The sequence below is a fragment of the Sorex fumeus genome, unplaced genomic scaffold (genome assembly GCF_029834395.1).
Source record: "Sorex fumeus unplaced genomic scaffold, SorFum_2.1 ptg000006l, whole genome shotgun sequence".
In the NCBI taxonomy this organism is placed as follows: Eukaryota; Metazoa; Chordata; class Mammalia; order Eulipotyphla; family Soricidae; genus Sorex; species Sorex fumeus.
In genome coordinates, this window is record NW_026606063.1 from 54,684,647 (window position 1) to 54,708,590 (window position 23,944).

The 23,944-nt window shown below is 42.0% G+C and overlaps 1 protein-coding gene across 5 annotated transcripts in view; it reads right to left on the reverse strand.

Annotated features, from left to right (window-relative positions):
* Positions 1–23,944, reverse strand: part of CCDC85A (coiled-coil domain containing 85A) — a 205,864-nt gene that overhangs the window by 176,507 nt on the left and 5,413 nt on the right. For all 5 annotated transcript variants that reach the window (XM_056123978.1, XM_056123972.1, XM_056123966.1 and 2 more), the window contains exon 2: positions 18,515–19,472. In XM_056123978.1, coding sequence (XP_055979953.1) covers positions 18,515–19,472 — 958 coding nt within the window. The remainder of the gene's footprint in view (positions 1–18,514; positions 19,473–23,944) is intronic.

Sequence of the window (23,944 nt, forward strand, 5' to 3'; positions counted from 1 at the left end):
ACTTGATTATGTGTTTTTGTAACATCACTAGCATTACAGCTGAGACTGTGAGACTAAGTACACATACACTGTGACGAGAAGAACCAAGATAGATGTTGTATAGGACCATCCATTTATTGGTCCAGAAATCTGGCTCATCGATCTAAAATGTTTGCTTTTATTAGTGCAAAGGTTTTCATACTCTGAAGACACTTCCGTTAAAAAACAAACAAACAAAAAATCCTCAGGTACAAATCTGAACAAACTAATCAGTTAATTATCCAGTTCCAGGATACCTGTGTTCGGGGGTGAGGAGGGTGGCAAATACTGGGTACTGCCCTGTTCCTCCAACTGTGGGTATCTATCCCTTCCCCCATATAGGGCTCAGAGGATCAGTCTGAAGCTAAAATGAGGTTAAAATATTAAAATAGAAAACATAATGAATAAAATATAAAGACAAAACTAGAATAATTTTACTACACAAGACCAACTACATGAGTAACAGTTCCAAGATAGTTTTTCTCCCTTTCTTGTTTTAACAAAATTAGTTTATTGATTTTCACTTAGCAGTGTATTTCTGCCTTCTGGGCAACTTGGCAGTATTTTCCTTAAAACTTTATCACATTTATTACTGACTGAAAAATATTAGTCAGATGATGGATTTTCTTAACTGGTGACCCTCACTGTAAAACACCCCTAAGCTTCATAATTCAGCAGTAATTCAGCATAATCTTTGCTAGAAGAATTAAATTATATAAGAATGTTAAATGATTGCACAATTCTTGGTACATAAAACACTCAAGCACTTATCATTGTGAAATGTCTTGATGTGGAAATCCTAAAGAAAAGAAATAGTAAGTCAACTTTTAAAATTTAGAATTAAACAATTATAAAACCCCATGACTTTTTCTTAATGTTAAGGAATAAGCATTTCTAGTTCACTTTGTTTAATCACAAGACATAAAGAATAACATTTAACATTCTTTTCTGTATGTGAAACCTATAGCCACTTTTAGTAAGCACCCTTGATGACATAATGTAAAATTTATTCTCTATCAACTTTCCAAATCATTTAACATAAGCAAAGACCTTTGCACATATTTAATATGTGTTCTACTTTTAATTCAGTTTTCTCATTTCCACCTCTACATCATTTCTCCCAAGTATCTTCATCCTCCTACAAAACTACCAAAGCCCAATTATTCCCCAGGAATCAACCTCACAACCCCTGTCCTGTGAACAACCTTCCCTGACAAGCCAAGACCACACATTAACAGTTCATGCTATACATTTATTCATTAAAATAACATTAAGGGGCTGGAAAAAATAGCACAGTGGGTAGGGCGTTTGCCTTGCACACGACCGACGCGGGTTCGATTCCCAGCATCCCATATGGTCCCTTGAGCACCGCCAGGGATAATTCCTGAGTGCAGAGCCAGGAGTGACCCCTGTGCATGGCCGGGTATAACCCAAAAAGAAAAAAAAAACAAATAAAAATAACATTAAGTGACAACCTTAATGAAAATTCATACACCTTTACTGTTACTCATATCAGCATGTCAGCACTAAACTTCCACGAAAAAGTCTAGTAATGCTGGAGAGAGTGGAGGGGCTAGGGCAATTTTCTTGCCTGTGGCTGACATGAGTACCACATAATGCCCGGGTGCCCCAGAAATGATCCCTGAGCAAAAAGTAAGGCTTAAGCCCACATCACTGCTAAGTGCTCCCCCCCACACCCCAGAAAAAGACAAACATTCTCATTTTTGCTTTACCTGATATACTATCTATCATCTTGTTGTACTCAAACAGAACACTTGACATCCACTGAACAAATGTAAGCCAAAATAAATATAATTCACAACAATTTCTTGTCTACATGTGAACAGTGCAGAAATTTATGAAGTGAGAAATTACAGAATTTTATTTGCTATCACCACCCACACCCAAATCTTTTATCAGTTCTCATTCTTCCCTTTGTAGTTGTTTCTTTTACTACGTTGTTTATCTCAAGACACACTCTGATTAATGCTTATTTTGTTGTAATAAATCTCTATTATCCCTGACATTGTTTAAATATGTGGCTGCCTGATTTACAAGGCAATAATTTACAATGAAATGGCTATAGATTTTGTCCTTTCTTTCAGTTAATGTTACTGTCCCTCTTTGAAGAACTTTACTCCAGCCTAGTTTCAGCTATAGCTATAAAGTAGTAAGATTACACGCAAAGAAAGGAGAGGACATCTTATCTTCTTCCCAAATGTTACACACACACACACACACACACACACACACACACACACACACACATGTAAAGACTACCAAATCTGCTTATTGTAATGAGCATAACTCTATCTAAACCGCAGTTGATGAAACACATTCTTCTGTCAGAGAAGACGAAGAGATTCGAGACAATTCAGTCTACAAAGAGAGTATAAAGTAATTGGGTCACCGTGATGGTATGATGGGTAGTAGCTGGAACTTGCCTTGCACACGGCTGACCTGGATTTGATCTCTGGCAACTTAAATAGTCCCTGGAGCAACAACAAGAGTGATCTCTTAATGCAGAGCCAGGAGTGAGCCCTGAACAATTCTTCACTCTGATATTACATTAAGTTACATGAGAAAAATATCTAAGTTTAGGCAAAAATGACCATGTTTTCACATGGTCAGTCCATTTTTAGTGTGTATTCTGAGATCTGCTCAAGACTATGAAACCTAACAGCACAAACTAGAGTTCTACACAAATGCCAAGTCACTGCTACTTATATCCTCATTCATGGGGGTTCAGACTTAACTCTTCAAAGAGGACAGGGTCTATTCTGATACTTCTATAATATTGCAAATTTGACATGATTCCTATAAGGCACAATGATGCAAAAATGAAATATATATATACATATATATACATATATATATATATCACTTGATCACGTGACATCCCATTACTCATCAATTTGCTCAAGCCACGTCAGTAATGTCTCCATTCGTCCCTGTCGCGTGCCAGTGTAGCCCAATGGCATCTGCTTGCTCCAGGAACACAAAGAGCCTCTAACCGATCATTCAGGGTCTTGACGAAGAAGTCTGATCATCTCATAGGTGGATGGCCACGTGATCCTTTGACATCCCGTGGAATCCAGTAGGTAATGGCTCTAGTACAGCGGTCGTCTCCAAATCGCATTACGTGTCCAGCCCATCTGATTTTCGATGCCTTGCAAATGAGACCACGTCCCTGATTCTCGATTGTCAATGGAGGTGGGAACTCCGGATTTTTTCTCTCACTCGAGTGAAGCATGATACTCAAAGCATAGCTCTTTCAATTCCTCTTTGGGGTACCCGAATAGCATTCTCATCCTGTTTTCACAGGGCCCAGGTCTGAGGCACATGTTAGTGCAGGGAGAAGAGTGGAGTCGAAGAGATGTGCCCGGAGCCAGAGGTTCTTTGTCCTCTTAGCTATTTCTTCAACGCTCTTGAAGGCGTTCCAAGCCGCTCTCTTCCTCCTGCGCAAATCAGGTGCCAGGTCATTCATCATGTTGACTTCTCAACCTAGGTACACATAACTGTTGCATTCAGAGATGTTCGTTCCATTGAGAGTGAATGGAATGTCAGGAACGAGACCATTTCTCATAAACACTCCCCACACACATAAAGGTACCGGCAGAGGAACAAAGGCATGTGGGTCCCGGGGCTGAGATCTCCAAGCCTGCTCAGATCGGGGCTGAGCATCCTCCACTTAGATCCTCCATCTTCCAGTAGGCAGGGGTCACACCCATCAACGGCCAAGACCCAGAGACTACAAAACCCAGCCCCTGGAAGCGCGCAGCCGCATTTGCGGCCACGTGACATTTTATTATCTCATTCTTACTTTGGACAACCTGGCAGGCTACCAAATGTAACCTGCCCACACAGCAGAGTCTGGCAAACTCCCCCTGGTGTACCCAATATGCCAAATACCATTAACAATGATGGGTCTCATTCTCCTAACCCTGAAAGAGCCTTGAATATGGCACTTTTTAAAATCTCAGGGATAGGACAAAGGAGACGTTACTGGTGCCTGCTCGAGGCAATCAAGGAACAACAGGATGATCGTGATCGTGACTGTCTTCGTGAGATTCAGCTGTAGTTCGTCCAACCTTTCCACCACCTCCGCTTCACTGATGACATCATTCATATATATCAGAGCGTTAGCATAGTGGATAGGTTATTTGCCTTGCACGCGGCCGACCTGGGTTCAATTCCTCCGCCCCTCTCGGAGAGCCCATCAAGCTACCAAGAGTATTCCGCCCACACGGTAAAGCCTGGGAAGCTACCCGTGACATACCCAATATGCCAAAAACAGTAACAAGTCTCACAATGAAGACATTACTGGTGCCTGCTCGAGCAAATCAATGAACAACAGGAAGACAGTGACAGTGATACACACAAACACACACACACACACACACACATTCAGCTCAGTGATACTCCAGTTTATACCAGGCTCTCATGCATTGAATCCTTCTCAGAAAACATTTTCACTGCTCCTTATTAGAAACTCAGACCCCAGTAGAGGAGGTCAGGTGAGGTGGCAAGCAAGAAGCACTGTCTTAAGTCAAATGCTCGAGTTGACAAATTTCCTTTCTTCCTGTTCTGGTCAGAGCTGGAGGCAGAACATGAGTTCAGTTCCTGGTTTCCATCTGTTTGCCCAGACCATGCCCAAAGAAAGTACACAAGACTGTATTTATCAACAAAAGCATGTGAAAACATTTTTTTTTGATGGCTGGGGTGAAAATAAAGTTTCAAATCATGTCTAGAAATGCAGGTGTGTTAGTACAACATAACCAACTGTTTCTTGGCCCCAGGCAAGGCCAGAAGTGATGCCTGAAAACAAATCCAGAACTAAGCCCTGAGCATCCAAGTGTGGCCCAAAAACAGAAACAAAAGCTGTCCTTTAGTAAAGGTAAAGGTAAAGGCCCTCCCGTTGATCGTCGATTTGCTCGAGCGGGCCCAGTAACATCTCCATTGGAGACTTTGTTGTTACTGTGTCTGGCATATCGAATACTCTTGGTAGCTTGCCGGGCTCTCCTAGAGGGGCGGAGGAGTCGAACTTGGGTCGGCCATGTTGGCCGCTTGTAAGGCGAACGCCCTACCCGCTGTGCTATCGCTCCAGCCCTGTCCTTTAGTAAATATGTATTTTTGGTTTCAAAGCCTTTGTATGATCTTTGATTCAATGAGGGTATCAACAGATGAATATTAGTATGTCTGTTCACCAAGAGAAGTAAAAAGTTGGCAATCCCAAGTTTTTATTAAGATTTTATATATCATAAATCCCAGATCCAGGACTAATTACTGAAAATGGCTAACCTTACTACCTTTTGCCCTCCAACATGGAGCTTCCCATCCCAAGGCCACTTTTCTTTTAGATAAATATTCTTGTGAATCACAGCCAAAATGATGCCTGGAGAAGTGTCAACTTCTGGACAGCAAGAAACAGAAGAGAAAGAGATGAGGAGCAAAGGGAAAGGCCAGATGGCAACGCCAACTGCTCTCTAGGAGTTGTGTTTTTTAATAACTCAGCTTTACTGCAAACAAAACTAATTAAGCCAGTTATTCTGATTTATGCAACCATAGGCAGAAGTAAAGTACACTTTATATTATACTTTTGATGGCATTTAAAAGGTCAAAATATCCGAGTTGCAGATTTCTGCTCAAAGCAGTGTAGTTTGCTGAGCCACTCCCGAGAATTCAGATTAAGCATGCTCATTAATTCAGCACCTCTCCTATTTCCCTAGACAGCAAGTGCCAATTCACCCATTCACCCAAAGAGAATAATAAAACCCTGAAAAGCAAGTCATTAGTCATATCTGCAGATGATGGATTAGAGGAGACTCAGGAGAGTGAGGGAAGAGTAAACTTTCCACAAGGAAGAGGAAATGAAAATAGCTGGCAAAGAGTGGAACATCATAAAGAATTTTAAAGGCTGTGATACATGTTGGTAAATGGGCACCTGTCTCCTGGTGATTGGCAGGGCTGGCCTCTTTATTGTCACAGGAGCTAACCAGAGCTGGCCTGGTTTATGGAGCTATGGGGGAAATTGGCCGAATTCATCTGCTTATTTTACATATGAGGGTACTTTGGAAGACAGTACATTTACAATTATGATCAATTAGAGCTCTAGAAATAAACATTATCCAGGTGGTTAGCTGTGAACAGCTCCCTCAATATAGTGACTTGCATGGAAATAAACTTCTCAAAATCTGGGGGAGAATATGTTTGAAATTGTTTTCTTTTATAGCAACTCTTTAACACTTAAATGGAGACCCTGTCCATTCTTCCTACCCTATATCACATGATCTTTATTTTTAATTTTACTTTGCCTTGTTCTGTTGCAATTTCAAAATTGCTTACTTTGAGGTTTATTGACCTTGCCCAGCATTTCCCTAAATTATTGCTACCCCCTCACCCCTCTCCCCCTCCGTGGGGAAATTGTACTAGTCCAGGGAGTTTAATCCAGTCAGGATAGGAGACTGGGTACAAATGGAATTGCTTCTGTTTGTTGACTGTAAAAAGGCAGATTCCCAGGGAGGTGCTAATTATTTTTTCTTTTCTGTAAAAGTAGTAGTAGGTCAAATAAGTTTGCAATCATCAACCTAGCCCATAAATTCCATCACTGAAAAGATTATTCTTACTAGTCTGCACAGCCTTGCATACAATATTCATTCATTTTAGACGTGAGAGCTTGCTGGCATTATTGTATCTATTAATGAAATCAAATTACTTTTATATTTATAGGTATCTGAAATTTCTATACCATACTAAAGTAGATATTAATCCTTAAAATTGTCATCAATGCTTTATAAAATATTTGAAACTTTTATGTAAGCCTCTTCAACCGTGAATAAAAGTGATATTTAGGGCCAGGGACATCATAAGAGTCCAGGCGTGCATTCTTTGCATGTGTAGGAACTGGGTTCTATCCCTTGCACTACATGATTTTCTAAAAACTTCAAGTGACCTTGCCTGGAGGTCCCCAACACTGTGTAGCCTGAAGAGCTCCATTCTACTGCCTTGACTGTTGAACCATCCAGCTCAGCTGGTCAAGAACTGTCAGGAGTAGTTCCCTGATTTCCCAGAGCACTACATGGGAGATCATATTCTAACAAAGGTGATAATTAAATAAAGTTTATGTACTGAATCAAGTTTTAGTGAAAAAATAAAATTTTTCCCAGAGGTAAAGGAAACTAGTGCACTAGTGTTATAAAAAGACTAATTATGGTATGTGGCTATCTAGAGATTTAGGTAAAGAATTGGTTTTACCACACTTAGTTAATGGGTAAACTTGAGTAAGCATTCAGTTTCTGTGGCAAAATAATTTCTCTCTCAAGTAAGCTGACTTGGAACAGAGCCATTCAAATTTAGCCTGTCAGGTTAGAAGCAGAAATATTCCTCTACTAACAATGCATTTTGGTAGTAGTATGATTTGCTGTGACCGGATTACCCACTGCTCGGGTCATATCAGAGGAAACAAACCTGAGCCCTCTCTAGATCACTAGGTCTTCTCTGAGACCCCTCTAAGCCAAAATTTATTGATATTCACCATATCTCCTTTTCATCACCGTAGGTCTCTATTTTCCTAGAATTTTTAACAGGAATTGGAGGGAGGGGAATCAGGGAGAGCAATCAGGAAGAACGGCTCCTAATTTAATTTATGGCCTTATTAATATCACCTCCACATCAAGTGAGCTCGATGTCTGAAAAATGAAAATAAAACAGATTCCATATACTCTGAGTTCAGCTTGCTTCTAGTCTGCTTTTACCTGGCAAATGGCCTTGGGCAATTCACTAAACTTTTTTTTCACACTTATTTTCCCACTCAGAAAAATGGAAAGTTTGAGCTAGAAAAAAAACAAAGTACTCTACAAGTTCAAGTTCTCTATTTCTGTGACATCCTAAATTAGACAAGTGCAATGCTTTAATTTCTTTATATTCTTAGCAAACAGAAATAAACCTTCAATTAACTAAATGAATGATTATATACATATATCTGTGTATATATGTGTATATACATATATAAGCATACATATAAATACTCATCATTATTTGATTTTTCCCTTGGTCACAAGGTCACAGTGATCCCACTGTTCGTTGATTTGCTCGAGTGGGCCCAGTAACACTGTGAAACTTGTTACTCTGTTTGCTGGAGCGATAGCAAAGCGGGTACGGCATCTGCCTTGCATGCAGCCAACATGGTCTACCAGAGTTTGATTCCTCCACCCCTCTCAGAGACCTGCAAGCTACCAAGAGTATCTCGCCCAGCACGGCAAAGCCTGGCAAGCTCCCCGTGATGTATTCGATATGCCAAACACAGTAACAAGATTTTTCTCCACTATTAAGAAAACATATCATCCCCACAAAGACAATTCAGGCTTATTTTTTTTGACCAATTAGTAATCACTGATATTCAAGCTGTTGGATCTACATACAACCAGAATCAAAAATTTACCATAAAAGCAAAGAATTCCCTCAATCATTAGAAATATGGTAAGACGATTACATTTCCTTTATAATCAACACAAAAGAAATAAAATTCTGAGTTTAACATGACACTGAACCAACTTGACTAAAAATAACACCTCAGGATGCATCAAAGATAACCTTCAAATGTCTGGAAAGCAAAGGCTAACCCAAGACATTCTATCTCTCAGCCACAGCAGCAGGCAAAAATGGTGTATAAATACTCTACAAGATTGTGAAATGCAAGGTTTTACTTTCTTTCACTTAGCTAAAAATGAAAGGACTTATAATGTTCCACATTTTTGAAATTCAATGCATTTCCTATTTTAAATATATATGCAAAAGACATTAAATATTCTATGTGTATAAAAAGAGCAAATAATTGATCCACAGCCATTAACAACAATTACCAAACCCATCCTTTCCTCCCATATATCCTGTCTGATAAAAAGACCCACAGAAAGCTAAAATGACTAAGGATCTGAAGGCGGGGATGGTGGGGAGCGGGGAGGAAACCAACCTAAAACAAAGAAATATAATCCCTCAGTTCTCAAATAATTGATTATGTGACAAATTTCAGTCCAGGGTTGGTCCCAATTCTCACGACTTGTTATACCACTATTGTTTGTGTGTCACAACTCTATAGTATATGTAACAATTAATGTTAGTTAGAAACTATAAAAAAATCCTTGGGTCAGAGAGAGAGTTCAGTGGATAAAGGTATTTGCTTTGAATACTGCCTACCAGGGTATAATCCCCAGCACTGCATATAGTCCTCTGAGCACCACCAGGAGTGATCCATGACTTCAGAGCCAGTAGTAAGCCCTGAGGATCACTGGGAGTGCAGGGGGAGGGGGGGAGGGAAGGAGAGTGGGAAGAAGGAGGGAAGGAAGGAGAGAAGGAGGGAGGGAAGGAAGGAGGGAGAGAATGAAGGAGGAAGAGAGAGGGAGAGAGAGAGGGAAGTGAGGGAGAGAGGGTAGGAAAGGAGGGAAGGAGGGAGGGAGGAAAGGAAAGGAAAGAAAGGAAAGGAAAGGAAAGGAAAGGAAAGGAAAGGAAAGGAAAGGAAAGGAAAGGAAAGGAAAGGAAAGGAAAGGAAGGATAAATAATCCAAGTACTCTCTTTTATTTGTATAGGAAGGAAGAAAGGAAGGAAGACAGGAAGGCAAGAAGGAAGAAGGAAATGTGAATAATTTAGGTACCGTCTTTTATTTTAGGATGAACAGCCAGTATTACTTCTTTAAGAATGGTAATGCAACCTGCAGTTTTCTGTCCTTTTCACTCTTTTCTGCCTCTATGAAGCTTGAGAATCCTCTGTGAAATAGAGCAGTCACTCTTCCTACTGGAAACACTTGAATAACACTCTAAAGAGAGACAATTTATATCAGGAGCAATAGCCAATTTGAACCTCAATCTTCTGCAGATCAGAGACTTATAAATTAGAGCAAAAAATCTTGATATTGAGGGTGTAATTTTCTAGAACTCTAGAAACCCAGGCTGTTTCAGCTCATAAAACTATTCTTAATATTTATCACAATAAAATTCTCATAATAATATTTTCAAATATGCACAATGATTGCCATAAATATTAAAGTACTATTAAAAGCATCCGGGTTTTAGTACCCAAGAAACAAATGCATCTTTCTTAAAACATTATAGAAATTTCTAATTCTACATAGAATACGTATGAACCAGAAAATAAGCAAAAATGAAGTTTAAAAAACAAGCTTAAGAAGTAAAATTACGGGGGGTATGGTGCTGCTAGCAGGTAAATCTGTACCTGTGAGGCGAGTGCATCAGCAGCCTGATGGTGACTTCAGACTTCCGGATACCCCAAAATTGATGCTGTGCCTTTGGCCAGACCCCAGAAACATGGGGCAAAGTTTATCAAGAAAGTAAATGGCAAAAAATTAGGTATGTGGGAGACACACCCACAAACCACCTCCGGCTCGGCTATATAATTGGAGGCATGGCCTCTCTGGTTCCTGATCCAACTGCTTAAGGGCTATGATACCAGAGACTCAGAAACAAATCTCAAAATCCAAGGGCTTTTGGCAGAAATGTGTCCGGTTCCTGCAGTAGGTTACGGGTGCCGGGCCACCCCAGGTAAGAACAGGTTTCATGCCTTGGCCTGTTCCCCCTGGCGGCTCGGTGGCCATCATCCTCCAGAGGCCACTACAGTCAGGTTTGGGCCCACAGTGGTGAGACACGTGGGGCCTCATGGGATGGGGGTGGAGCCGGCCCTTTTCATCCGCTCCCAACGAGACCCTGTGTCACCGTCCACAAAGGCCTCTCTGCTCCTGATCAAGCTGCTTAATGGCCATGATCCCAGACTCAGAAACAAACCTCAAAACCCAGCGGCTTTTGGCAGAAATGCATCCAGACCCCACGGTAGGTTACTGTCTCCAGGTCAGCCCAGGGGGGAAAGGTTGCTGTCCCGCTGCCTGCTCCCCGGAGGCGGCTCTGTGGCCGCCATCTTCCAGAGGCCACTGAATAGTCATATTTGGGCCCACAGTGACGAGACATGCAGGGCCTCACAAGATGGAGGTAGAGCTGGCCCTTTCCTCCCCACCCCAACGAGACCCGGAATCACCGCCCATGAACGACCTTTCTGGCTCCTGATCAAGCTGCTTTATAGCCATGATCCCAGAGTCTCAGAAATAAATCTCAAAACATAGCGGCTTTTGGCAGAAATGCGTCCAGTCCCTGCAGTAGGTTACCAGAGCTGGGCCAACCCAGGTGGGAATAGGTTTCGTGCCTTGGCCTGTTCCCCCTGGCGGCCCAGTGGCCGCTATCCTCCAGAGGCCACTGGACAAACAGATTTGGGCCCTCAGTGAAGAGAAACGTGGGGCCTCATGGGATGGGGGTGGAGCCGGCCCTCTCCTCCCTGTCCCAACCAGACCCCAAGTCGCCACCCACAAACGGCCTCTCTGGCTCCTGATCAAGCTGCATAACAGCCATGATCCTAGAGACTCAGGAACAAATCTCTGAGCCGAGCAGGTTTTGGCAGAAATCCCTCCAGATTTAATTGTTAAAACTTCGGAATTTCAAAATTGCACAGCCACTACTGCAGCCACATGACACCATATGCTATTCATAACCAGCAATAGAAAACAAATTGTCTAGTGTTGCCTTTTCAGCAGATCTGAGTGTTGGGGTAAAATCCCAAATAATAATAGTGGGTCTGGTGTCAAAATATTGAATGTAATCAAAGTAGAAGGAGAGTAATGTGGAAATCATCTGCCCCACAGGTAGGGGAAGGGTGTGGGACGGGGATATACTGAGGTCTAAAGGGTGGAGAATGGGCACTGTTGAAGGTGCGGGTGTTTCATTGTATGACTGAGACTTAAACCCGAAAGCTTTGTTACTATTCTCATGGTGATTCAATAAATAAAATTATAAAAAAAATTAAACAAAAAAGTAAGGTGAAGTTCATGCCCAATTCAATCAGCTAATCTAGTGGCTGAATAAATAGCAGTACTCCTACATTTAAAAAAAAAGAAGTAAAATTACGGGGCCGGAGCAATAGTACAGCGGGTAGGGCATGTGCCTTGCACAGGGCCGACTCAGGTTCACTCCCAGCATCCCATTTGGTCCCCCAAGCACCACCAGGAGTGATTCCTGAGTGCAGAGTCAGGAGTAACCCCTAAGCATTGCTGAGTGTGACCCAAAAAGAAAAAAAAAAAGAAGTAAAATTACTTAGATACATGCAAATAGACCCTGCACTAAAGCTCCAGTCCTTTACTCATACAAGGACACTTCAATGCTCTTTGCTCTTATTTTAAATCCACTTTGAAATATTACGTTTTAGCAGGCCTGAGAGATCATTCAGAGCTTAAAGAATTGGTCTTGTATATGGTCAACCTCATTTCCTTCTCTTACGCCACATATGTCTCCTGAACACTAGCAGGTGTACTACCACTTTGATCCCTGAGCAAATAGCCAAAAATAAGCCAAGCGCACCATTGGACATGGCTCAAAACACAGAAATAAGACATGGTTTTGCATTTTCTTTATCTTACCATTATCTTATCCGAGCTTAGTTTAGTTCATATAGCAATCACGTAAGGTGGTGACATAAAGGTGGGTTGAATATTGACAAATCAACATTTCATTTCATTTCATTTCATCATCCTGTTATTCGTCGATTGCCTCGAGCAGGCCCCAGTAACGTCTCTTTCATCCTAGCCCTGAGATTGTATTCAAGGCTCTTTAGGAGAATGAGACCCATCATTGTTACTGGTATTTGGCATATTTGGTACGCCACGGGGAGTTTGCCAGATTCTGCCCTGTGGGCAGGCTACATTCTATAGCCTGCAAGTTTGTCCAAAGTAGGAATGAGATAATAAGATGTCATAAAAAGATGTCTTGATAAGATGTCGCGCGGCCGCTAATGCAGCCGCACGGTTCCAGGAGCTGGATTTTATAGCCTCTGAGTCTTGGCCGTTGATGGGATTACACGGCGCCAGGGGGTCAGGTGGTGGGTGTGACCCCCGCCTACTGGAATTTGGAGGATCTGGGTGGAGGATGCTCGACTCCAATCCGAGTAGGCTTGGAGATCTCGGCCCCGGAACCTGCGTGGCTTTGTCCCTCTGCCAGTATATATATATATATATATATATATATATATATATATATATATGTCTTATCCTCAAAAGGGTAAATAGACTTTATGTTAGAAAATATTATATTATGGAAAGTCCATTAGATTCACAGCAGATCTATCAAATAAGACTATATAAACCAGAACAGAATGGTAGACACAGTGAAAAAAAATCCCAATGAAATGAACACTTCACCAAGAATACTCTATCCAGCTACACTATCATTTAAATTTGAAAGAATGATATAGTACTTCAGTGACAAGCAATAGCTAAGAAAAATCATAGTCTTGAAATCAGTTTTTGCAAGAAATATTGAAAGAGTTTCATTAAAAGACAGGACAAACTTCTCAACACTTTGCCACTGAGTGTGACATCACTCATGATACCTTCTGGTGCCCGCTCAAGGAAATCAATGAACAGGACAGTGACAATGATTAACTTTATTAATATTAATAATCAATATTAATTGTACCGATCGATATTAATATTGATGATGTTAATTACTATATTAATATTAATTTCATTTCACAAAAATATTACTGAATTAGTATTCCATTGGCAGAGTCACCTGCCCCCACACCAGGCTATCTGCACTGGGCCCCCTCAAGCAGAGCCCTGGCAACCGAAGACCTCCGGAACCCAGCCACAGCCATGCTCAACGCCACTCTTCACATGTTCAGATGAGCCTCACGCATAAAGGAACCAGCAGAGGAACCCAGGTGTGTGGGACCCGGGGCTGAGATCTGCAAGCCTGCTCAGATACGGACTGGGCCTCCACCACCCAGATCCCCCATTTTCCAGGAGTTTGGCAATCATACCCACAAACTGCCCCCTGCACCATGTAATCCCATCAATGGCCAAAATCCAGACACTATAAAACAAAGTTCCCGGAAGCAACCTCTTATAGTCTAGCTTCCTCCCTCTCAAAAAACCCAGCAAGCTTGTGAAGCTTCCTATAAGGAAGTGAAAATTTATGACAATATGCCAAATGCACGCAGCCAACATGGCCGACCCGAGTTCGATTCCTCTGCCCCTCTCGGAGAGCCCGGCAAGCTACCGAGAGTATCTCGCCTGCACGGCAGAGCCTGGCAAGCTCCCCGTGATGTATTCGATATGCCAAACACAGTAACAACAAAGTCTCCAATGGAGACGTTACTGGGCCCGCTCGAGCAAATCGACGATCAACGGGAGGACAGTGACAGTTACAGTGATGTATCATATAGACATAGAATAGGTTATAACCTGCTTAAAGGATGAAATGGTTCCCTAAATTTAAAAAAAAAAACTGTGTGCACACATGCGTGTGTATGTGTGCGCACACACACGTGTGTTTGTGTGAGTGTGTGTGTGTGTGTGTGTGTGTGCGCGCATGCACATGGCTTTAAGCTGTATTGTCAGAGAGTAAGTAAGCAAAACTTACATTCTACAAGAAAATATCTTTCTAATCTATCAGGGTCTTTAATAACAGCTTGTTGTGCAGATACTTTGCAATATCTTAAACTGTAATTTCCACTACTTAGCATTTGATTCTATTAAATCAAAATGTATTCTATTCTTAAGTACAATAAGCATTTTACAAGTATGCTACAATAATCTTTTATTCATTGAGGTGGGAAGGGAAGCACCCAGAAAGGCTAGTTAGGGACTATTCCTGGTTTTATTACCCCCCCACCCCAGAAAAATTCTCTCATTGATGTTCTATCAAAGCTGTGTATGAGGTACTGATTTATCACTGAAGCTTAAAGGTCAAGTCTACTGTCAATTTCTTAACCACCTCCAAGTCCATTCACAACAAAAAATAAACTCAGTGGATCTCAATTAAAATCAACTGAAAATTTTCTCCCACCAAACAACCAGTATCCATCATCCAATTTTATTTGTAAGTGATATCAACAAACAGAGCTACTGCTAGACTAACCCAAATTATCCAATGTATCAATAACCAAGTAACTAAAATTTTTTTTTGTAAAAGTAAGGATCCATTAGCTCCTTACTAGAATGGAGATGCAAAATTTCTTGGTTTCATTATGAAAGGGCTAATTTTCACTTTAAGATATTCAACCCAGAGCTGGTGTAAGTGGGTCGGGCATTTGCTTTGCACATGGCCAACCTGGGTTTGATCCCCAGCATCCCATATGGTCCCCTAAGCAATGCCAGGAGTGATTCCTGAGTGCAGAGCCAGGAGTAACCCCCGAGGATCTCCAGGTATGACTCAACAAGCCAAAAAAAGAAAAAAAAAGAAGTTCAACCCAATCTAATCTTTAATTGCAATGGAATCATGAATGTGATTTTCCCATTCCCAAAAGTTAAGGCTGCCAGTTTAGATACATTTATTTTGGTTTGTTTTGGTCAGGAGCCACTCCTGGCTCCATATGCAGGGACCAAACCTAGGTCACAGCTTCAGTCACATGCCAGACAAATACCTTGACCACGTTACTATTTCTCTGGCCACAGCAGTGCTCAATGGCTACTCCTGGCTCTGTAGTCAGAGGACATTACACAGTACTGGGGATTCAAAGTGAGGAGGGTCATACACAAGGCAAGAGCTTTAATCACTGTACTAGCTCTTGGCCCATATCCATTGAGTTTATTGAGCCTAAAAAGATTTTAAAATGCCCAAGGTACAGCAAGGTAAAGACAATCCTTTTCACTAATATTTCCTAGTATATGAATGCGTGTATTTGAAGGGAATGCATGCCTTAGAAGGCTGGGCAACATGGCCCTTCTCACCCTCTCCAATTCCATTTGTGCTTAAAAGAACACTGAATGCATTAGAAGCCAGGCTTCAGGAGTCAATTTTCAGCACTATGAGAAAAGGATAAGGATGAAATGGCATATATTCCATCTCAGTTCTAGCCTACCATAATGTGGACAACTGTTCCCACTTGCCTTCACCTTCTTTTTGTTCATGGAAAAACATTCAAGTGTTTAACAAAAACATTGATCCCTCACATCAATCCCAAACAGAATGACTCTGTAGATGATTCAGTAAGTCTGCAATTTAAGATGAATGTCACTACCAGTTCTTATCTGTTTATAAACCAATGATTCAAATAAAGTGCATGGGGATTAAAAATATGAAGAAATGAAGTCTTTCCACCCATATCAAAAATTAATTTGTAATGGTAGGATAAATACAAGCTATCAACACCCAAGTTTACAGGCTTATGATCCATAAACATCTCATTGTATCACTTCATTTTCCAATTAATTACTAAAATAAAAACATAATGCAAATGCACTACAAATATACTCTGGTGAGGATACCAACTGTCAAATTTGTCACTTAAGAATAAAGAGATACAATTAAATACAGTATAATTTTAAGTAATATATCTGTGACATCAAATTTTCTTGCTAAAATTGTTTAATTTTTTAAAACATTTATACTGACCCACTAAATTTGGTAGAATCTGGGTCATAATAAGTCAAGGAATGTCATTCTTATCTAGTTACATACCTAATTTTCTGAGATGCATTGTATAAAATAAGTACCTAAAATCTCCTCTTGTACAATAAATCACTCATTAATTAAAGTGGAGCAGTTCTTTATTTAAAAGTCTTTTGTGAATAAAAAGCATTGTTTTGTTAAATGAACCACCTGCCCTGAAGTAACATTTTTGTTCAAGATACAATTTACTTAAAATAGTACACTTACTCTCATGCTCATTAAAAAGTAATCAAGAAATGGAAAAGTCATTAACTTTACCTTCCTGTTAACCCATTATCCCCTGAAAACAAACTTTGTGGCCAATGACCCATCTCAGGACACCAAATGATGTCACAGTAACACAACCCAATTATATTTGTAAAGAATTTTCACCTCTACTGCAAACTGGGCAGGCAAGACTGGCCACATCTGTGGCAAAGAGGAGAGGTGAGGGCTGGGGGTGGCATCTATGCCTGCTCTGGAGACAGTGAGAGAAAGATCAAGCAACTTGGTAAGAGCCCCAGCCAAGCAGGGGACCTCAGTCCTCAGGTCAACTGGCTTCTCCCAGCTTCCATCTCCCTGCACAAGCAACTAAGCGGTCAGTGCTTCTGATCTTTCTCACCCTCTCCAATTCCATTTGTGCTTAAAAGAACACTGAATGCATTAGAAGCCAGGCTTCAGGAGTCAATTTTCAGCACTATGAGAAAAGGATAAGGATGAAATGGAATCCAACAGTTAAATCCCCAAGTACAATATTGAAAATTTACCCCTTCGTGTCACAGCTGAAATTGGCAGCCTCCACCACTGCTCAGGGCTGGCTGCACACAATCTTCAGAACAGCTTTCAAATAAATCAAAAAACCTCAGATAGTTTGAATGAAAAAAATCCACAGTTGATAAAATCAATCGTTCTAGTTCTAACTCAACCATAAGTAACATCAAAGGATTGTGAGACGTGTTTTTGTTCTCTTCTTAAGAAATTATTATTTTTTTCTATCAAGCTCAAAGTGGCTTCAGAATCAAGATGCAGAAAATTAAACCTCTTCCAAAAGATTTAGAAGCTCAGGCTTAGAGCCACATCAGCAAATGCAGAGGATGTTATGGTTTGGAAACCAAAGCAGTAGCCACACACACCTGTACATTTTAAAGGGGAACATTTGAACAACAAGAAAAGATGTCTCATAATGTCAAAGAGCATGCTCTTCAGAATATATAGCTAAGGGGATTTAGTGAAAAGTTTAGGCGAATTTGTCAGTAGAGAAGAGAATCAATTTATAATTTTAGACACAAAGAAAAATCTGTCTGTGCTAAGACCTCAATAAAAAGAAAAAATATTCTCAAGATAAAGTAAGACATGCATGTATTTGCACCCAGGAAGCCCAGCATCATACCTCATTGTAATGCTGTTATTTATAATAAATGCTCATTTTTTTTCTAGTACATAAGCTATTAACTCAATCCAGAAACCTTTCGGTCACTCCTTCTGTAAGCAAGCGCACAACTAGGAAAATGCTCACATTTCCAGGTCAAGTTCCAGAGGGTAGTCTAAACTGGTTTCATTTTTATATTCAATACACACAAATCCAGGACTGTAAGACAGCAGGCTTTGAACAGAGGTTTTTCCCTGCAGGAGGCTTGGGTTCCATCACTGGTAAGAGTGGTCCCAGAGCACTGGGGGCACACCCCCTGCACAGAGACGGAAATAGCCCCCCAAAACCACAACACCTGGTCAAATACCAAAAATCCATTACCTCACACATCTCAACCTGGCTACTCAAGGGTTGACAAAATCACCATTTCTCTCCTTCTACAACTGTCTCAGCCCTAATCTCTGAATGTATTTGACAGATAAACACACAGACTAAAACAGAGGCAGAACAACACACACCACAATATGGGGCAGACATCTGCTCCTTCCCACTCCCCACCCAGCCTTGCCTGCTGCGAAACCCCTAGTCACTCCTAACTCTACCACGCTGCCCCATCAAAGCAGCTCCCCAGCACATACTGACCCACCATTCATGCCGCTGTAGACACTCCGGTGATGGGGTGACAAGTCCTCCTGCACCTGTCTTCGGAGGGTGCCCTCCCGGCTGCCTCCTCCACTGCCTCCACCTCCTCCGCCCATGTGTTTGTGATCAGGGGTCCCCGCATAATGCTGTTTCAGGTGCTCAGGGCTAGTCCCCCTGGCTCTGGGGAGATGCTCCAGGCTCCCACTGAGGGCGTGCTTCTGCAGGTGCTCAGGGCTGCCTCCACTGTGCCTGGCGTGCTCAGGACTGCCCCCTGGCCGGTGCTTCTGGAAGTGCTCAGGGCTCCCACTCAGCATGTGCTTGGGCAGCATCTCGGGGCTGCTCCCGGGGTGCGGGTGCCTTTGCTGCTCCGGGCTGCCCTTACACAAGGGTTTGTGGTGCTCGGGGCTGGGTCCTTTGAGTGCCTTTGGGTGATCTGGGGTCCCGGAGGTCCTGGGTTTCTGGAGATGCTCGGGACTGGTGCTCCGGTGCTTGGAGTGCTCTGGGCTGCCCTCACTCCGGGGCTTCTGCAGGTGCTCAGGACTGCCGCTGCTGGCATGGTGCTTGTGGTGATCTGGGCTGTCGGTGCTGCCCGTGCTGGACGTGCTGCTGCCGTCACCCACATCCCGCACGTAGGGGGCGGTGGAGGCTGCAAGCTGGCACAGGCTGGCCTGGCTGTCGATGGAGCAGCGGCTGCCAGCACAGCCAGCACCCTTTTCCTCGTCCAGCAGCACGCAGAGCTCTTTGAGCTCCATATTCTCCTTCACTACCTCCTCCTGCTTCACCTCCAATTCCTTCAACTTCTGCAGGTATAAGGCCACTTCCTTGTGCATCACCCCAGCCGTGTAGCGGCCCAGTCGCTGCCACTCCCGGGAAACCCTCTTGCCTTTCTGCCGGTCATCGTCCAGGAAACAGCAGAGGTCCCTCAGCTCCTGGTTGTCCTCCTGGAGTTTCTGGTTGATATCCTGAATGAAAGGAGAAAAAGGGATATTCAGAGAAGGATCCCAGGTGTTGCATCAGCAGACTCAGACTTCTTGGGAGCCAGAGCCCGGGACTGGTGCATTTGCTGTGATGTTAGGGAACAGGGGCAGAGGAAGGGAAAGATTGGAGCTGCCATAAAAATAGAAGCAGGGGGTTGTTATGCTCCCTACCCAGTCCTTTGCTTGTATTAGCTCATCTGAATTTCAGAAAAAAAAATTAGGGATAATGACTGTTAAATGGTTTTTTGACAAAGAGGAAATTGCATCCTGCAAGGCTTCACTTGTCCAAGGTCATCCGCTAAGTATGTAGGGAGCAGTTAATTATCATAAAATCATTTTTTTAAAAAAGTCTCCCTTATCTCACATTCAAAAAGAAATATGGTCTACTATGACTGGGAAATGCTAACAAACAGGCCTACAGAGTAAACAGGCACCATCGAGGTCTTCAGCTCATGCCATGGGATGGGCAGCTGAATCCCACACTGGGTAACAGCACAATTACTCTCCAGTAGAATTTCAACCCTGCACTGGACATTTTCTGGGCACATCTCACTATACCACTGAGCAAAGTGACACTCTTTGATATTCAAATCCTCCTCCAAGGGACAACTCTCAGCAAACACCACCTCCCTACTTTCTGTCACTCATAATGGCAACTGGAGTTTATCACTGGCACCTTCATTTCCTTCACCTCCCACTCCCAAGTTAAATAAGTCTCCTGACCTACACCTCTGAAATTTATCTCTCTCCTCATTTCCAGGCTTTAAAATCCTGAATGTCTACTCACTTGTGCTAAGACAGAGTATGAAATCATTCAAGTCTATGACCCAGCTTACTTCTCCAGCATAAGTGATGAGTTATTCTCTTATTTTCAAATATTTAATAAGTAATCATCATGTACCAGGAACCAGTTCAGATGTTACGAATATTATCAATGCACACAGCCAAGACTCAACATCTTAGGTTATCATACCGATGGAAAAGTCTGGCAGAAAGAAAGCAAGCCTTAGAGCCTAATTTCTGATGGAGTAAAGCATTGGGAAGAATACAGAAGCAGCAGAAAAAAACATCTCTGGAGAGAAGAAAAATATATTAGCAAAGACTTAGGTGAAATAATGGAGGCAAAATTTGTAGGCGGTAATCTCAGGCAGAGAAAAGGCCAAGTACCAAAAGCTTGAGACAAACGTGCTAAATTGCAGGGAGGCGGGTGTGCCTGAAGCACAGTGAAAGAGAGCAGAGCTGGGAAGGGAATCTGGAAGCCTTCAGGGCCAGAAAAAAGTCAGGCTTAGTCAGGCACGGGAACAATTTTGTGAACTAGCTGAGACTAGAGGGGTGACTTGAAAAGATCCATTTTGCAAGGAACCGCCAAAGTGCTGTGTGGACAATCATCTGAGTGGGGCCAGAGGATAGGCGTGATCAGAATAAGGGAGACAGGGTAAAGCAGAAGCTAGGAGACCAGCTAGGAGCAACCAGGCTACTCCAGGGTGACAGAGAGGATGGAGGCAGAGGCATATGGCAGCGGTGCAGAGCTCACACCATCATGCATGAGTCCCTGGCAAGGACAATTCCTCACTCCTTGCCCATTCACACACAGAGTAAAAGGACCAATGGTTTCTGGAAGCTCTATAGTCTGGTAGGAGTGAAATGAGGGCAGCTACAGGCAATGACCTAAGAGTTCCACTAAAGACTGTCCTTTAAGTGTGATCATCCAAAGCAGAACTAAAGGTTCCCAGGGAGGAATTTCATTCTCTTGAATACCGGCTGACGCCATCACTTCCCCTGATACTGACAAGAATGATGAACTATAAAACATCTGCTAGGGTCCAGGAAAATCACTCAAAAGAACTGGAGAGAATGCCTCGTTTATTGATGCCCTGGGCTTGATCACTGGGAACACGTGATCTCCGAAGTATCCAGTTGAAAGTGGTACTGAGCATGGCCTGATGTGGCCCCAAAACAACAACAACAAAAAACGCCATCTGCCAACCATGAAGTGCTCACGAAGGAGATCTGTTTCCAAGTTAGACTTGAAAATTCCAAGTCTAACTTTTGGCATTACCAACATCTCTGTTTATAATGCCTTTGTTTCTTTTTCCCACTCTCTGACTCCAGGCCGGGGAATTTTCCAAAGTCTCCATACTCTGTTCCGCCCATCTTCCTTCCCTCATCTGGTCTGACTGATCTTCAAATCCATCCCCTTAGCATTATGTCTCTCTTCTATATCAACTCCATCACCTTCTCCTTGCTAGAAAAATATAAATCAATCCTTTGGCTGAGGCCCAATGGTCCATCCTGAGCTCTCTCTACATCTTATCAAGCCTCATATTTAGCTTTCCAACCAGAAAACACTGTCTTTTATAAATGAGCTTACTGAGGAGGAAAGATCTCTGCTAAATCCCCTCAGACTTCTGATGTACAATCGCACACCGGTACCACATATAGCCCCTTGCGTCCTCCAGGAGTAGTCCCTGAACACAGAGCCATGAATAAAGCCCTGAGCATTATAGAGTGCATCCTCCTAACCAAAAACCAATCAATCAAGTAGACCGTTAAGAGATTAACTAACCTTGCCTCATAGCATATATATTCCAAATTTTCATTCTTAAGGCTCTCAAGTATTTTATCTGGTTTAAGAACTGTTTGGGATGGCTAGTTAAAGAAGGCATGAAAAAGAGGGAGAGGAAGGAAGGCAGGGAGGGAGTAAAAGAGGGAGGGAGAAGTCTGAGTCTGGTTCCCATTCACTTTTTTTTTTTTTATGTAGGAGTACTGCTATTTATTCAGCCACTGATTAGCTGATTGAATTGGGCATGAACTCCACCTTACTTTTTTTTTATATAATTTTATTTATTTATTATTTATTTTCTTCTTATTTATTTATTGAATCACTGTGGGAAAAGCTACAAAGCTTTCAGATTTAAGTCTCAGTCATACAATGATCAAACACCTTTCCCTTCACCAGTACTTATTTTTCACCACCAAGAACCCCAATAAACCCATTCACTCTTTTAATGCTCTAAAATATACTAGAACATTCACTAGGCCTTTTTTTTTTGGAGGGGGGTCTAATACAGCAATCTCAGCTTCAGGAGGGCAAAGCTTATTTCAATGTATGTGCACATTTGACACCCCTAACTGGTACCTTGCATACAGTGAATACCATTTACCTGTCTATGGACTGACCAATCCTCTTAATGCCCTAGGTCTGTGGTTAAAAAAGGATATAGTTCTAGCTCCAGAAAAGTAAGTTCTCATTGTTGCTTTCAGCAGTCCCCTGCTGTATTGTATTCTACAGTGATGAAAGAATTAATGATTCCTTAACACTGTTGCTTCAGATGAAATCATAAACTGGGGATATTCTGAGAAATTAATACTGAACAAAAGTAATCTTTCTAAGCTTCAAAAATTATTCCACTTTTAGTTTAATCCTGGCATTTCACAGAAAGTTCAAGTCATGTTTTCCTTCATCTAAATGAATTTCCATCTAAAAATACTACTCTTGGGCTGAAGAGATAGTACAGTGGCTAGGGCATTTGCCTTGCACACTGCTGTCCCAGAATCAACCTCTGGCACCCCATAAAGACCCCGGAGCACCATCAGGAGTGATCCCTGAGTGCAAAGCCAGGGGTAAGCACTGAGCACTGCCAAATAAGGCCCCCAAATAAAATTTAAATAAATAAAAATACTTTCCTTTAAATATCTGACAACTATTCCTGATTTCTTCCAAACTGGGAAACAAGCAGGAACTGTGCTAGCCTGGGCTTCAAGAAGTTACTGCGTTCTAATTGGAGTAAAACATTTCTCAGAATTCTTAAAGAATATAACCAAGAGAGTTCCAGCCCATCCAATTTTCTTTATCTCAGCTCTTCCTTCCAATAAATTTTCTTCAGACTATAACTTACTTTCCATTTCTGATCTATTTCCTTTTCCTTCTGTAGAAAAGCCAAGCAAGCAGTTTACAATAACCTTATCAGATAGCTCTTTGAATCTAACATATTGAGTTTTGAGCTTTGTTCTCCAAATATTTAGTATCTTTTTAACACTGCACTGGCCCCCAGATGTTAGCCATTGGGACAGAGAGATAGTACAATGGGTAAATCATTTGCCTTGCATGCAACTGATGTGGGTTCAATCACCGGTACCACATATAGCCCCTTGCGTCCTCCAGGAGTAGTCCCTGAACACAGAGCCATGAATAAAGCCCTGAGCATTATAGAGTGCATCCTCCTAACCAAAAAACCAATCAATCAAGTAGACCTTTAAGAGATTAACTAACCTTGCCTCATAGCATATATAATCCAAATTTTCATTCTTAAGGCTCTCAAGCATTTTATCTGGTTTAAGAACTGTTTGGGTCGAAAGTAGACTATGGACTGAACATGTTTGCCACTCAATGCCTCTTTTGCAGACCACAACACCCGAAAGGAGAGAGAGAACACAGGGGATTGCCCTGCCACAGA